The 17835-nt window shown below is 40.6% G+C and overlaps 1 protein-coding gene across 5 annotated transcripts in view; it reads right to left on the bottom strand.

Moving 5' to 3' along the window:
* Window positions 1-17835, bottom strand: part of PALM2AKAP2 (PALM2 and AKAP2 fusion) — a 301504-nt gene that overhangs the window by 123313 nt on the left and 160356 nt on the right. For all 5 annotated transcript variants that reach the window (XM_039870672.1, XM_039870670.1, XM_039870673.1 and 2 more), the window contains one exon: window positions 3084-3169. In XM_039870672.1, coding sequence (XP_039726606.1) covers window positions 3084-3169 — 86 coding nt within the window. The remainder of the gene's footprint in view (window positions 1-3083; window positions 3170-17835) is intronic.

The raw sequence follows: 17835 nt of genomic DNA, 5'->3' as shown, positions 1-17835 counted from the left end.
TAAAAATCAAAGTTTAGACAAGCAGCAAAACAGAATAAGACATAATATAGAAGCTATCCTGAAACATGATTCTCCTTTTCTTTTACTGAATGACAATACAGGCGGAAATAGATTAGTGGTTCTCTTAAAACAAAAATGGGTGAAAACAACTTTTAAAGGATGAACATGGTATAATAGGTATAATAGGAAAATAGTAATGGATGTGTATAATATTGGTTTATCTGTCTCTATGTATCTGTCTCTGTGACACTGGCACTCACAAAGAGTAGGCATCATTCTTGGAAGGTCTGAGTATGTTAGTTTCTTAGGTCATCCAAATCAAACTACCACATTTGTTTTAAATGACAGAAATTTATTCTGTCACAATTTCGGAGGCCAGATATCCAAAATCATGATATTGGCAGGGCCATGCTCCCTTTAAACACTAGGGGAGAATCCTTCCTTGCTTTTTTCAGCTTCTGGTGTATTCTTTGGCTTGCGCCTGCATATAACTCCAATCTCTGCTTCCGTATTTTTACATAGCCTTCTTCTGCATGTGTGTTTCCTCTTCTGCTTCTTATGAGAACATGTATCATTGGACTTAGGTCCTACTTAGTTAATCCCGGATGATCTCATCTTGAGATTCTTAATGTAATTATATCTGCAAACTCTTTTTCCAAACAAAGGGTTTAGGACTTGGACATATTGTTTTGGTGGGTGGAGGAAGGGGTTCACAATTCAACCTATTAAATTGAGTGATTTAAAATTGTTGAGCTGGCCCATACGATGCTCTCACCTATGTCATTGTATTTAGGGTTTTTTTTTTTTTTAACATAGATGCTCTTCATAGATGCTCCTCAGAATGACAGATGTTTATGAATGAATTCACTCATCTGAGTCATATATATTTTAAGAAGCACAATTTTGTCATTTCAAAATAAGACATGGTATTAAAAGGCAACACATAGTAGACAAAAATCACAATCAGACAATTATGACATTGCAAAAAATTCCGTACCTTTTTCTGAAAGAAAAATTTTAAGCATGAAGGTAGATATGTATATCACAAGAAGAAGAAACCAAACTGTTTTAGTGATTTCTGCTGATATTCTCCTTGGTGTCAATGAATCGTGTGGTATTATAATAAATGTTTTTTTTTTTTTCCCCATGGCAAAAGGCAGGAATGGCGGTTATTGCAAGAATATGTGAAGTAGCTATTAGAAACAGAAATAGCTGTAGATACATAAATATATGATGAGGAATCTGTAGTTAATTACTGAACATCAGGTGCTTATAAATACAGTGAAAAATAGTACTTTACGATGGATAGAAGGACAGGACAGACACATAAAGCAGTGTGGAGTAGGAAACTGCACGATACCAAAGGAAAAAAATTGGTGAGTGCTGATTTATTGGGAAACCTAAAGGAGAATATCTAAACAGAGGTATTTCTCTAAGGCATAGCCACCTAGAGGTTTTGCATATTCTTTAGTGAGAAGAGACTGGCAATAAGGGGAACTTAATAATGTCTGTACAAATCTGTTGAGGTATTTAAATATATTTCTATTTTGCCAAACTTGTTAAAGCATATGGTGTTCATTCTTCATAGTAGGTTCAGTTCTTGTGAACTATAATTCTCTGTTCTTATAAAAAAAATTCCCTTAGTATTCATCAAAAGAGAAGAGAATGAGGGAGAATGAGAATGACATCTAAACTGGATAGATCCAAATATAAATTCAGCCAATATCCTTGTACCAAGGATAAGTAGACCGATCCAGTAGCAACCTTATAAAGTGGGACTTGGTTAGGACTTGCTTCTATCAGAATATTCCATTTGCTTTTATAAAACAAATTGTAGTTTTTCTGATCATTTAATGTCTGCACTACATCTACAGCTATACTAGCAATACATCTCAGAAACTAATTCTTAAAACAATGTCAGATTCCAAAACGACACATCTAAATCCAAGTTTTACTATTGGCGTAATCCGTCTCTATCCATAGACTTCTGAAACTTCTCAGTCTTTGCAGTAATGGCCAGTAAAACACTAACACATCATTGCAATTTATATTATTGTCTTGCAAATTCTGCTAAGCATAATTACAAGCATACGAACTTTCAGCACTGGATACTTATTTTGATTAATTGACTTTTTTGACCAATCAGGCTGCTACTTATCTTGCATTTAATTTCACTCTGGTATTTTTGTTTGCTTCCTCTAACATTTTTAACATAGATAACATAAGTTCAGACTTCACATTACAAAGGAAAGCTTGAATAAATTCATACTGTATATTCTTTAGTACATTCTCTACTAGTAAATCCAGGAGTGAAATATCTCAATATAAAAAGAAACAGTACTTTTTGTTTTTCAAAGAAAAATTCATAAATGACATATATTTAAATTTTAATCATTCAAGCAAAAATGTCAGAAAGCCCTCCCACCCTCAGCCTTTGTTTTCCAAAACAAACAGAATTCCAAGAGAGAAGGACTGCTCTTTTGTGTCTAATCCAGCAATAGAGGGAAGTGGTTGAATCCGATAAATTTTGCTATGGATTCCTTAATCTAGGCAATGATTACAAATTCATGCATTTAATTCGAACAGTGATAATTAGGTTGATTTCCCGATGACTCATTTTGTAAACCTTTGGCTATTAGCGTTCCAGCTGGAGTGGACCATGTGCTGCCTTCCTACTGACATCAGTGGAAATCTTGAGTCAAGATCAAAGCTACTTTATGCCTCTCTGACCTTTCTTCACAATGCGCAGTGGGGCTTGGTTTCTCAGCTCAGAATTTTCAGATTTGCTTCAGTGTGCCCATGGGGTTACCACTTACAGACAACCTACTTGCAGATACTCACTGGAGACCCCATGACAGGCTCATTGGAAATCACATGTTGGATTCTAGCTTTCAGGTGGTTTTCTAATCCAGATCCCAAATTTCAGGAATTCTCAGGTCTGGTTCACTCGCTGATGCTTCAGTGAATAGAGAGCTGGAGGCAGGGTGGAAGGCACTGCTTATGTTGCCCCTAGAAGTCTGCCATAGGCTCCCTTTCCTCTAGAGATGCACTTTGAGAATCAAACTAGAGAAAGGACCACTTACCTTAACAGTCATGTCTGCACCGGATGTTTCTGTGGCATCAGAGGCTTCCTCATCTCCCTTTAGCAGCACACTCTCCCATCCGATTCCTGAAAAATAACAGAACAGTGCCATTTGAGCCAAGTACATTCAGTTGGCATGGATAGACACACCTAACTGTCATTTTGCACATTCCGATTCTATGTAACTTGTAAAGGACACCGATGATCATCCACAGTGCCTTACCTGCCTGGCAGCTAACCACTGGGAAAGCTTCCTCTTCCTTTCAGAAGTGTGGGCAGTCAGCATCTCCTTTGTTTTTACCTAACCTCTGACTTCTGAGTCCCCTGTATCTTACAGACAGTTCTATTTTTAGCCCAGAGTAAAGAAGAGAACTTCAGAATCCACACCTCATATTGAGGTCTTATTGGCTTACAGTGAATCCCAGAACACTGAAACATACACATCTGAATCTAATTCAATACCCAATAGTGACAACACCAGATTATTAAATTCCACATACCTACTGGAAATAGCTGAGTGCTCACACTCTTAAAATCTAGATATGCTTTCTCTCCAAGTCTTGATAAATCTTAGTGTTCCTTTTTTTCTTAAACTGTCAGACTATCTCCAAGAGTGAATATCTGGCAAGATACAAGATTTTACTCTCTCTAACCTCCAAAAAGAGTTCAAGGGCTGGTGTTTTGAAATACCTAAGAACGTAATACATAATGTAAAACTACATTAATTCAGATGTAATGATGTATGTAAATAGAGGTGGAACGCCCTATGTTAACGGAAAGTTTGAAGTCATGACAAGTATATTTTCAAAAACAGATTTCTTGCAAGAAAAATCATCCCTTAAAAGTTAAAAAAGTGATACTTGAGAGTTTGTCAGGGGCTACATTAACAACAGATACAAATTTTATAATTGGTATTATAACTGCCCACTCGGAAACGAGTGCTCATAACCTCAAGTATTAATAAGATAGGTTAAGATATCTGTAATATTTGTTTACATTACTGATGTTCTCAATAATTTTCCCTAAAGATGACTCAAGGGCAATATTCTTCCCAGACCTGTGTAAATAACCCAAATTCCAGAATTTCAACTATCTAGCATTATGTTAAATCAGGATTGGCAAATCTTTTCTGTGCCACTAAAATAATAAATATTTTAGGCTTTGCGGTTATGTCATTTCTGTTTATTAGTTTCAAATATACAGTGCATTGGTTAGATATTTATCTAGTTTATAAAACAATCTCCCCTAATTGCTTTTTCTCACCTCTGGCTCTCCACCTAGCCATTACATTAATGCTAACTGCATTCCCTATGTCCTCTGTTGCACCTTCTTAAGCTGCCACTGTAGGCAGAACACAGCCACAGATAACAGACAAATGTGCAAGGCTGGGTTCCAATAAAACTTTATTTACAAAAACAGGCATTGGGCCAGATTTAACCCACATGATGTACTTTACCAGCCTCTGTGCTAAATCAAGAAACAGAGATGTGGGCTGTCCCCACCTAGAGCTCCCCGCTCACAGCCTCTGCACCTCACTCCTCTTTGACAAGGCAAAAATGTCCAGCCCTACAGAGATGGAGTGGTGTGTCCATTCAGTGTCTGATTGTTGTTTTCCAGAGGTACGCTGGAAAGGACCGTAACAAGTGCAGTATCTCTAAGACCGAGTTCCTGACTTTCAAGAATACAGAACTGGCTGCCTTTATCAAGAACCAGAAGGACCCCGGTGTCCTTGACTGCATGATGAAGAAATTGGACATCAACTCTGACGGGCAGCTAGCTTTCCAAGAATTTCTTAATCTTATTGGCAGCATGGCAGTAGCTTGCCATGACTCCTTTCCCCTTTCCCAGAAGTATATCTGAGGAGTCCTAGCTGGCTCTGGACCCATGCCTTTCCTTCCGGCCTCCCGATCACCATCATCTCCTCACAGACCACATGTGCCCTGAGCCCGGCGCACCCACCACCCCATGCAGGCCACTCTTGCTGGTAGTAATAAAATGTTATCGTTTTTTAAAACACACACACACACACACACACACACACATGCAGAAACCAGAGATGTGTACAGGAAAGAGTACAATGCTCCAGTGTTTTTATAAGGATCAATTACCAATAACAATTGTTTGCAATTACACGATACTTTAAATAAACTAATATAAAATTAATTAAGTTTTAAAACATTAGCATTCATTGCATTGCCTTCTTTGATATTCTGGATTCTCAAAAGCCTCATTTTACAAGATATATGCACAATGGATTACTCGAGATTCATGAGCTACAATTTGTTGCATGGTGCAAATATTTTTCTCACACTAGGCTGTAGAAATTGGGTCAGTTTGGTGATGTGTCCTACAATTTTCTCTCAAGAATTTGCTGCAAGGAAGTTGTCACCTTTGTCTAAAATTCATGTTCTGGGAGAAGAATCTTTGCTCCCACATGAATAAATTATTTCCCTGAGACACCTTGCATGTAATAGCCCCTCCGGATTGAAGCCACTGTTGCTGCCTGTCAGATCTGGCTGGCAGAGAGACACAGAATGCTGGGCATGGTGAACAGTTATATGATATTTAGTTTATGGAATAGTTTGAATTATTGTTTAGCAAATACTCATTTCCCTCCTCTCACTGCAGCAATTTTCTTCCCGGTCCCACTGATGTTTGCTTTGGCCATAATGTAATCCAAGTATTGAAACAGGCTTGTCTGGTGGTACTTGCCCTCTTGCACTTCTGCCATAGCATAAGAATATACCCCAGTTGGCCTGCAAGGGAATGAGAGTCATAGGGAGCAGACCTGCTCCCAGTCTGCACCTTGGAGCTAAGCCAAGTCTAGGTCAGCCAACTCCCAACCTAACTGCATATACGCATGACAATAAAAGCTATTGAGTATTGAGACGATAAAAGCTATTGAGTTTGGAGATGATTTGTCAAGATGATTTGATTATTGTAACAATAGCTAATAGATACAATCTATAACCAAAATTATATATGAAAATCATTTTGGAAATAGTACTTGTATTGTTAGCTATGCAAATATAATTCTCTTTGTTGTATAAAAACTTCACTTACATGTATTGATTCCCGTCTCTTTCTATATCTTATCCCACTTTGGGGAGAATCTTTTCTCTGCTACAATCATTTCTTTTGTAAGCAATACTATCTTTATTAAAAAGATATATGGTTATAAGAAAGAGATATTACACGTAAATATATATATCTCCTCACAATGTTAGCGAGCAATCATGAAAACTTTAAATTAGATAGCTTGTCATTTCATGGCAAGAGTGATAGGAAATAGACATAATGTTTTAATTTTAAAACATTAATCCTAATAATAAGTTATGAGAACATAAAATTATTATTTTAAAAGTTAGAGGCAAAATTCCTTCTTTGGAGAAAATTGTATTTTGGAAAACAAAGCAACTTTATGGACCATCTGGGTATGAAAACGCGGGTCCCACATCATGGAAGGAAGACAGAGAAAGTTCTCGTCTTGAGAACCTGCAGACGCAAGATGATTGAACTTCTTTATAGGAGGATGCTTATACATATAAAAAAGCCACTTCCTTTTCCAAAATGGTGATTTTCATTCCACCAACATTTAAATGCACAGGACCACAAGTGGACAGGGGAACAGCTCAGAATGCAGGATGAGCGAGAACTAAAGCTTTATTGTTTCAAGCCACAGGATTGGGGGCCATTTATTACAGCAGCATAATCTAGTCCAGCCTCAGGAGAAGGAGCCTTTCCAGACTTGCCTGCCCCATTAACCTCCTGTTCTCATTGGAGAAATTTCTTTACATAAATCTGTTTTCTATCCTCTATATCAATTCTGCCATTTAAATCTTGTCTCTTCAACCAACTTATAATGATCCCTACTTTCTACTTCTTTGGGGCTACTCTCTGTTCCCATTGTGCCCGGTGCTTATTGAACAGGTTAGTTGCATCTCATGAAGGCTTTATGTTCTAATGACAAAGCCATGATCAAAACTGTCCTTGAAAATTCCTTAAGTCTCCCATACAGTACAATATAGCACCGTACTTCAGAAAGCCCCACAGAGCCACTTTTTGTTCCAGCCTTGGAATAGATTGTTTCTTCTGCAAAGTATCAGACGATGCTGTTGGCATGTACTAAGGATCATGCCGTACAAAAAAATCATAAATAAATAAATAAATAATAAATTAAAAAAAAACACACAAATCTTCAAACTCTAGAATTTCTCAAGGTTTGGAGCTACTCAGACTATGAGAGACGGCAGGAGCTGAGACTGAATGTGGGGACAGCAGATTACCACTTTCCTTGTTATCTTCACACTGGGGTGCATCAGATAGGGTGCTTTTGGTCATAGGTAATAGAATGTCTATTTAATGGAGGCTTAAACAAAAAGAGGATTGACTGGCTCATGTAACAAGAAGTTCCAAGGTCATGTAGCATCACAGTGGTTAATTCAATGACTTCATGGCCTCAGGGTCTCAGATTGACCTTTCTGCAGCTCTCTCGTCTTTCCTCTGTGGTTCTAAGATGGACACGGCGATTCCATATGTCATGAAAACATCCAGGAGCAGGAAAAGAGAGAAGTAAATGAGCCTTCCACAAAAGCACCCTCCCCACATCCCCAAGGAGACCCACCCACCCCACACACAAAGTCTCACAGGTCAAAAACGAGGTAAAAGACTATTCCCAAACCAATCATGAGAAAAAGGAATGGAATTATCAAAACTAGTTTGGAGCTAATTAATCAGGTTTTACCCCTGAATCAGGGAGGGTGTCAGCGTTCTCTGAGCATACAGTTACCTGGAGCATGAATAAAAGAACCAAACAGGATCTTGGCCACCAAGAAAGAAGGGGAGAGGTTGGTGGCCATCGAAGAAGACACAGCACAGGGCCCTCAACTGCTAGGGGTGTATCTTTTGTTTGCAGGATTTTGGAGGAGGCTTCTCAGATGTGTCCAACCTTTTTATCCATTTATTCTCTTCCTCATCGCATTTCTGCCTCAACCCTCATTGGCCCATTGACCTAGACATTGCCATAGAACTGTTAAAAAGTCTAGAGTCCAGCCTTTCATGTTTCAGTGAGAGAACCGAGGACCTGAGATGGGAAAGAGAGCTCCAAGTTCTCGTAGAAAGTACCTGGTAAGCTGGGACTGAAAGAGACTAGGTTGCTGGATTTCCTAGACGAGGGTTCTTCCTAGGATCCAAATGATATCGGCCCCATTTTACAGACAAAAGATAGACCCATTGTGAAATGATTTTGCTTGATCATAATGAAAAGAATGGAGTTAGGGCCTTGTTCCCACCAAGTCTGAGCTCTCTTCCTCATCCAAGTCTCTGCACAGAAGGTTTCAGAATTGAGACTTGGCCAGATACTTCTCTTCCTTTCAATTGCCTTTGACTCTCTTTGGATTTCAAAAAAAATCTCACTTTGTTCTTGGAGGAGTTCTCAGCAGGCTGGTCATTAAAACTTAGCGGAACTTTAGAACAATGATTTGCCTTTAAACACTTGGCTCTGGGAAACCCCACCCAAGGATAAGCTGATGGGGCTGCTTCCTCGGGATGGGAAGCCCCGCCCAGGGGCTTGGAGGAGTAGCGGATATAACCCCACCCCAACCCGCCCCGCTCCAGGTGGTGGCTCATCTGTGTCCCTGAGCCGCAGGATTCTCTTCCCTGGCACAGATGTAAGGGCAGGCCCCGGGTCCTACAGAAGTAGTGGTGACGGGGGCATTTCTCTCTCTCTCTTGGCTTCTCTCCCTGAGATGAGCTCACTGGGAAAGAGAAAGGCCCACCCTTGGATGACAAGTTGTTTTCCTCAAACTCACCCAGAGGTCATTAGACGCCTTCCCCCATGCCTCTTTGGGTGCCTCTGAGGAGTAGACATTCAGGTTGCTCAAAGATGCACAAAGAAAAACCTCAATGTCTTGCCAAGTGTGCCCCCATGTTCTCTCTACCCCATTGCTCTCCATCCCCAACATGGCCACAGTAATATCAGTAAGGAAGTATGTGGGTGAGGACTATGTCATCATGTGTATCGTCTCAATCAACCCTCACACAGTACAGGTACATGAGGCAGTACTTTACAGAGGAGAAATTTGAGGCTCAAAAGACTTAAAACTGAACTAGTAGGTGATGGAACCAATACTTAATCTAAGCACGCTGACCTCAGAGGCTACTGGCTTAACCAGTACATCTTACAACCATTCAAAAGATTAGTATTTCTTCTGTTTTCAGAGATAAGGAAACAGAAAGCTCGAGGACACATTGAAAAAAAAAGATGCGCAGAGGGAAAATTTTCTCCCCTGTGGTTCCCATTCAGGCTGGCTTCAGAGCCCAAAATGCACAGATTGTTAAAGATTTTATGGTGGGGGTTTGCACTAGAAAGATTTTTAGCCATGGCTGGCACTGAACCTAGTCCCGTGTGGTTCAGCAAACATTTATGAAGGGTTTATAGGGCCTCTCTGTGGCAACTAGGATGGGGGAAGTTCTCCTTTTATGCAGGAAGATGTCTAAGGCAAGGTCCTTTAGGGTCTCAGAACAATCTAACTCTGCAGAGGGGGACCTGAGTAGCAGAAGCTTTGAAAGATGGAAGAGGATTAAGACTATGAAAGCACGTAGTGCCTCTGAGCTCCACCTTGAGTTTCGGCATCCCACAAAAGGAAAACCCAGGACAAACTGAGGGTGATCTGAGAAGCAGCCATGTGTGGGGAAGAGGTAGAAACTTACAGCACTCTGGGCTGGAAAATAGTTTGCTGCTTCCACCTGACTTTCTCCCTATAAGCATGGGTTAAGAAAGAGTAACGATGATGATGATGATGATGATGATGATGATGATAGCAGCTATCATTTTGTGAGTGCTTATTATGTGCTCTTTGTTGTGCTAGAGTTAAGACATATTTTTTTTCATGAACAGTCAAAAATCACAAATGAAGTAAGCACTACTTTTATCCTTATTTTCAGCATAGCAAAAACGAGGCTTAAAGAGGTAAGTAATTTGCCCAAGAACACGTTAAAAGGAAGAGCAGATCTGAGATTTGGGTAAGGCTCTCCAACTCTCCAGTGCTCATGCTGCAATATGCTATTGCTAATCATCTCTGCTAACCAACGACCCCTTGATTAGAAGGGCAAGAAGGAACACCCCTCTTGAGATCAAGAAATATGTGCACATATGTACCTGCTTGCCACATGCATATGTTCTATGTAAGCACACACACATGCACACGCAGACATCTATGTGCATGCCTCTATGCATACATACAGACCCACATGTGCACACGTGCATAAAACATGCATGTGTACACACGTGTGGGTATCTGGCCATGATGCTGCAACAGTTTTTCAGCTACCATTCGCTGTGTGCTCTGTAGTCTTGGACCTCACTTTAAGGAGAAAAGACCTTTTCTCTGTCACAGCATCTAAGAGTGGATTGGGAAACTGGGTGTTTCATCTGCAGCTCTACTCTCAAAGGTGCATTTGAAGCATTCTTCCTTATGTGAAGCGGGAAGCAGACTCCAACAACATGAAAATAAGATCACAAAATAATTATGGCATAATGTTTAAAACAAGTGTTATGAGACCGCTGAGACCCAAACCAATTTTGAAAATGGTTTGTTTTGGCTGGCCTGAACCAGTCCTCAGAAATTAGAGCCTTTTTAGGCTGCTATATCACTTGCAGCAAACTCAAGGGACTGTTCACAGTTTCCCTATTCAGAGGTCGTAGCACTAACAGCTTAAAATCTGGTTTACTCTCAAATTAACCTGCAGATACTACCATTCGGTGGGGCTCCTCCCCACGTCCAATAAAGGATTCTGTTATATCCTCTACAACATCCTAATTATTAGCTTTGCCAGCCTGATTTTACTTGGCTGGAAAGAGATTTGATATTTATTCCTAAACAATGCAATATAAAATTAAATAAAAACCCAAGCTGCCATCTTGATCCAGTTTCCATGTAGAAGAGATGAGTCAATCTATTAACAATTAAAACAGTAGGTGAAGGCAGGGGCGTGTTAAAGGTCCTTGGGCTCTTTGGAGGGTCAGCTACCTAGCTGGTATACTGCGACTTTCCCTCTCTTGGCTGTAAAAAGGGTGCCATTGCACTGAAGCACAGTGGAGAGCATGGCCTTTGGAGACATGAAGAAGCTGGTCCCTGCCATGCCTTTCTCACCTGATCTCTCCCTTCCAGCCCCTTCAATTGTGCCAGTTCTGGCCCTTTGAGTCAAGGTCCCCCCCACCGCTCATATCTGTTTTCCATATCATCACCATCATTACTTCTCAGAAATGTAACCGTAGTCACATCACTCCCCACCTAGATCTCATTCCTTGCATTTCCTCTGTATGCCAGGCACTGTCCTTGGCCTGGGGATACCCAGATGGAAAGCCTTCAGAGAGCTGGCTGAATGGGAGGTGGTTTTCTTCCTGGACAATCTGATTTCCAGCACTGCTTCTTTCTTCACTGTACAGGGCCTTCCTTGGCGAGGTGGTCAGGATGTTACATTTCCTCCCTGAGTTCCAGGCATCCTGCCAACAGAGCTCCCTCTCCTTCCCTTTTGGGAGGGGGGGCTGTGGTGGTGTCAGGCGACCTGTGGGAGCTCATCAAGTCATTCAGAAAACCCACTGAATCAAGTAGAAGTGTATAGGAAAGAATATTTTAAAAACAATACTCTGGAAAGTTCAGGAAGGTTCTTGGGGGCAATCGTTGGCTCAGAAGTTATAAATGGTGACCCTCTAGCTTGTAGACATGCTTTGTTTAGTCTGAAAGACATTGTTGTCATTTTAAATGACTTAGTTGCCAATATTTTGAAATTCACAAGAATTAACAGAAATATCCAAACATCTAGTTTCTCTTGAAAAAAAAAATGAGATGATTTGGCAAAACTGGGCCTGGTATCCACGGCTCTATAATGAGGCAACTGCCATGAGCTGAGTAACTACCTTTTTACATGAGATTTGTTGCTCTGATGGCCCTCAGTCTCCACCATACTCTAATATGTCACTGTGGGTTGACGTCACTCACTAATGTTAACTGTCTGGCCCCTGCTGGCATCTGAGTCTACAATCCCAATCTGCTTTGATTCCCTCAATGTCCACTATGAGGAGGCTCAGAAAAGTTGTGAACTCATCCCACTCGAGATCATTTTTTGAAGGATATTTTTTGAAGCAGATTAAATTTAAGCCATCAATTAAAAACAAAAAAAATACTACCTTGCCAAAGCTGGTTACTAATTCATTATGGAGACTGAGAGTCACATGACTATTTACTTCTCCCCTCTGAGCTTTGGTTTTCTTTGCTGTAAAATGAGGATAATAATAGAAAACTGAGGGTTTGGGTGTGGATTAAAGGAAATACATGTAACTCCTCAGCTCAGTGCCAGGAATATAGTAAATACTCAATAAAAGTTAGTTAATTGTTATTATCTTTATGCTGTGATGTCAAGTGGCCTCACTTGTACATAAATAACTTCTAGGGATATGTAGTCACATAAACTGTGGCTAAGGAAAGTGTTGCCATGAGGGATAGCAGATATGTAGATCTAAATAGAAGCTTCTAAAATTTTATGTGGCCGGGATCATAATTAGCAGCTCTACTGGCTTGATCAGCTAACTTTATTTTTTCTACAAATAGTGGTGATGATTTGGTCCCTTCCTTACCCACCCACCCCATCATAGTCCTTAATTAGTCTTAAGTAGAAATTACTTTAGTCATGTAGAAATTTCTGTCTCCCAATTTATAGCAGATTTGGGGGCCTGCAGGTGGAGAGTCAGCCAGCCTGGTGTTATGGGCTCAATTGTGTGCTCCTCCAAATTCTTTATGTTAAAACTCTAACCCCTAGTCCCTCAGAATGCGACCGTATATGGAGTTAGGGCCTTTAAAGAGGAAATAAATTAAAATAAGGCCATTAGAGTGAGCCCTAATCCAATAAAACTGGTGTCCTTCTAAGGAGAGGGTATTTGGACACAGAGACACCAGGGGAGCATAGGCACAGCGGGAAGATCAGGTGAGGACATGTGAAGAAGATGGTTATCTGCAAATCAAGGAGAGGGGTCTCAGAAGAAAACAAATTGCCAACACATTGATCTTGGGCTTCTAGCCTCCAGAACTGTGAGAAAATAAATTTCTGTTGTTTAAACAGTCCTAAGAAATGAATCTACCGGGGTACATTGGGTTCAGGGCATAAAACAGGAGAGCCTCTGACTCACAGCTGATGGGTGTGGGGCACTGGACAATTCCCAGAAGCAGGTCTGTGGCAGGGTTTGGGATGAGAGCCTTCCTCCAGAGTCAGAGAGGGAAGAGGACCAAGACCAGTGATACAGGATGGGAAACAGGAGGCAGCCAGGATGGATTCCAGAGACAGGGATGCTATGCTAACTGCTCTTAGCAGGCTATCTATGTGGGGGTTGATTTGTTTAAGGGGGCTGAGCCTGAGCTGCTATGGGGTTGAATGTGCTAAAGGCAGAGGATAAAAGATATTAATCAATTTTTATATTGTTTTTGTGACTTAGTGTTGTTTTCAATTCAAGAGTGCTTGTGTGATTGGAAACAAACAAGCCGGATGTTTCTCAAGTTTAAAAACCCATTTGGGAGTTTGTCTTGACCCACTAAATAAGTCAGGAAACTAAAACACAAACACTGTTTGACAAGTTTTGGGGATGTATCCATAACTTTGCATCACAGTATTTATATCCCAAACTCTTGTTTCACTATCATATGCAAATTTATCTATTTCTTTCCTGGACACAGGTGCAAATTTTTAAAGTGCTCACAACTCAAAATGACACAGGATCACTGGTGATTTGATGTTTGATAAGGACAAAAATTACTAATGTGAGTTCCTCCCTTCAGCAGACAAAGGAATCTGGTCTTGGCTGATTCCATGTCTCTTCCTTTATAGCCCTTAAAGGAGAGATCAGTATTTGCCAGCTCAGTATCTAGGAATTTATAATTCATATTTGGGGAAATGAGTAAGAAGAGACAAGCTGGAAAGGCAAGAGGAAAGGGAAAGGGAAAACCAAAAGACAGATATTAAGCTGTCTAGATTAACAGATGGATATATGAATGGTTACATCTACCTATTTAATGGATAATATCTATTTATTTTATCTATCCATCCATCCATCCATCCACCCATCCATCCATCCATCCATCCATCCATCCATCCATCCATCCATCCATCCATCCATCCATCTATTCATCCCACCTACAAACCTATCTGTATCTATCATCTGTCTAAACTGCCTATCAATCTATCTGTTGAAGATACCAGTGGTTTGAGGGAAGGAATGAAGGAATCATAGTGGACAGTTCATCCCCTCCAACATTGATTCCCATTTATTATGTTAATGACACCCCAATTTCTCTTTGGGGACATTATCTTCCATTTCTAGTCCATGTGATTCAGATAGAGCTCTCTACATTCTTCATCTTCCCTCCTCAGGAGGTGAGCAGAGTCCCAGTGATGAATTTAGGAAAAGCATGTGATGAATGTAGGTTGACAAAGTTGGCCCAATGAAAGCCAGTCATGGGCCTTTCTTTGTAATGCTGAAAAAGAGGAACTTTCCCTATGAGTTTGCTAGACTGCTAAGATTGAAGCCTGGGGGTGCTGGTGGCCACCATATGGGAAAATCTTTTCCAAGAATGAAGCCAGCAGAGCAGAAGGCAAAGCTGAGAAATAGGGTCCAAGTCAAAGAACGACTCCTGGACTTCACCATTTTGAGGGAAAACAGAATCTCTTTTTACAAACTACTTTGAATTAGGATTCTGTCACGTGCAACCCACAGAGTACCAACTAAGACAGAGAGACCCCAAGAGAAGTAGCTACAGGGGACAGAAGAATGGATCTCCACTGATGTTCCTTAAGAATTAAAAGTAAAGATTGGAACACCTTTCAATGATTTTTGGAAGCTAGACTGTGTTTCTGTGCGTGTGACAATTCACCAAGACTGGACCAAGTATAGTGCCAGGATTTTGTAGAGTCCTTTATAATAGGACTCCCAGGATTAGGAAACGCCATGGTTTAAAGAGATACTAGAAGTCATCTAGTCCTGTTTTCTATTTAACACTTAAATCTCTTTACATATCTTGAAAAACAACTCATTCTGATTCTATTTGCACACTTCCAGGGATAAGAAAGTTACTCCCATAGAAGCAGCTTATTATGGGTTGAGTTGTGTTCCCAGAAAAGATATGTTGAAGTCCTAACACCCAGCTCCTCATAATATGAGTTTACATATGAAACAGAGTCTTTGCAGTTATAACCAAATTGGGATGAGGTTATTAGAGTGGGCCCTAACCCAATATAAATGATGTTCTTACAAGAAGACAGACAAATGTATAAAGGAGGCCATGGAAAGACAGATGCAAAAAGAAGGCCATGTGAAGAAAGAGGCAGGGATTAGAGTTATGCTGCCACAAACTAAGGAATGCTTGGGGGCTACCAGAAGCTGGAAGAGGCAGGAAGGATCTACCCCAAAAGACTTCAGAGAGAGCACAGCTCTGACAACACCTTGATTTTGGAATTCTAGCATCCCAAACCATGAGAGAATACATTTCAACCCAGAAAAAACCAAGGCTGTTTGAAGCCACCCAGTTTGTAGTACTCTGTTACAGCAGCCCTAGGAAACTAATACAGCCCATTCCATTTTTAGCAAATTTCACATCAGAATGTACTTCTTGATATTAAGCTAAAATTTAACTCTGTGCAACTATTGGCTGCAGCTCAGGCTTCTGAAGTCAAACACATGTCTACTTCTTCTACTATGAAGGAGCTTTCAGGTATTCCAGACTGTGATTATGTTCCTGCTGAGACATTTCTTCATTTGTGTTCCTAGGCCATTCACATCCTGGTACCTCTCTAAGCCTGGTTATGGAAGCTATTGTGACCACTAGAGCTGCAATATTTAAGGTGTCCTCAGTACCTTCTTCCCTTGAGATGTGAGTTAATGAGGCTTTGAGATGAACTACAACTCAGTATTAGAGGTGGCAATTGCTACCCATGAGAACCCTCTAAAATGACACCTTTTCATTTATAGTCTTAAAGAAATATGGTAATGATGAAAAACTGTTAGAGGAAGAAGCAAAATCGTGAGACACAGAGAGGAAGTTGTGAAAAGGCAGCATTTAAAAAATATCTAAGCTCTTTTTCCAGCCAGGGATGCTTCTCTCGGAGCCAGCCCTCACCCCTGCTACCACCATAGTCGAAACCAGGGGGAAGGAAGAATTGCCCTCGGGGAGCCCCTATCCCTGGGACTTAACTTAGGGGAAGTCCCCATTAACCAAAGATAAAGCCCAACATTAGCTGAAAACAAATTACTGAACACCAAGGGTAAATTTGGAAAATGAGAAGGAAGTCTGTCAACATAGTCTTCTTATTTTTTCTCTATGAGGAAAAATATTACCACGGAATTAGAGGATTCTGGGCACATGCTGATCTCTCAATTAACAAAAAGTCAAGGTGTTCGGACAAATGTGCTAATTTCTGGCAACGCCGTGTACTCTGATTCATGCTCCCATGCCCAAATAACTTGTAGCTTTGGTCTGATGCCGACTGGGAAAAGGAGAAGATGCCTTTGTCCTATTTAGCCAAATGCTCTTCACTTTTGCTTTGATGGAGAAAGTTAATTTTTTTAGCCACTAAAGGCAGCTCTCGCAGCTTGGATGAAGACTCTGAATGGCGGGCTCCAGACTCTACCGTGGGGCTCATCTTTAGATGGGGGTCACTTAGGGAAAGTGCTTCGACAGCGCCATATGGAAATACGTTGTGTGCACTGTGCCATCCATGTGTGCCAATAAGACCGAATGGCAGCCTGCCACATCTTCTTCAGGACTTCTTTTAGCCAAACCATAAGGAAACAATGAGTTAAGTAGTGGTAAACATTAGGAGTTTGTTTCCCCCTAAGTTCTTTTCATCCTAGTATAAGAAGAATTTTTTTTTTTTTTGCGGTGGGCGGGGGACCATATTTTCCTCTTTCAATGGCTGCTTAGAGAAAGAGTTCTTAGGTGGCAGTTCAACATTTAGAATAGGATGGGGCTCTTTGGAGACAGATTGAGGTATGACTTATGTTCCCATATGGCCAACTTACAACTTAGATAGAACAAGAAAGGATAATCTAGAATACACGTAGGGAAGTGTAGCAGAAAACATCCTTCTTCTGTAAAATAGAACTCATCTGGTCCAGGTAAGCTGTTCTCCTCCACATGGCTTTCTGTTTCACTGAATCAATCACTGAAATCCTATGCCCCTTGCCAATGACTGGTGTAGAAAGAGCACTGGCCAATGACACATTGAAGGGACAATAAAATAAAAGCCTGATTGGAACCTTTGAGAAATATTTCCTTGCTCCTTAAAGGAGACATGAATAAAGGAACTTCCCTCGCATATTCCAGTGAACAGTGTCATATCGATGAGGGCTGGTGATACCTAGATTGTGGCAGCCATTTTGTGACCATGAGAGTTGCTGGTTGATGACACAGATGACCCGCTCACAATGGCAGAACAGAAACATGGAAGCAAGCTGGGCCCTTGAGAATGTTGCCATGTTGTGAAGTTAAACAACTCCAGAGCGGCCCCACTACAAGAGTTCTTATTATGGTCAGTTATATTGCTACCTTATTGTTTAAGCCAATTGAGATATAATTTTCTGTTACTTGTAGCAAAAGCACTCCAAGAAACTATAAGATTATTTGTATTCTTTGACATAATAATTTACTTTGGAGAAGATATATCAAAGTAATGACCGAAAGATTAAAAATTTTTATCCCAAGCTGAAA

The sequence above is a fragment of the Pteropus medius genome, unplaced genomic scaffold (genome assembly GCF_902729225.1).
Source record: "Pteropus medius unplaced genomic scaffold, Ma_sr-lr_union100, whole genome shotgun sequence".
Taxonomy (NCBI): domain Eukaryota; kingdom Metazoa; phylum Chordata; class Mammalia; order Chiroptera; family Pteropodidae; genus Pteropus; species Pteropus medius.
The sequence above is the reverse complement of the archived record's forward strand: the minus strand, read 5'-3'. Positions and strand labels throughout refer to the sequence as shown.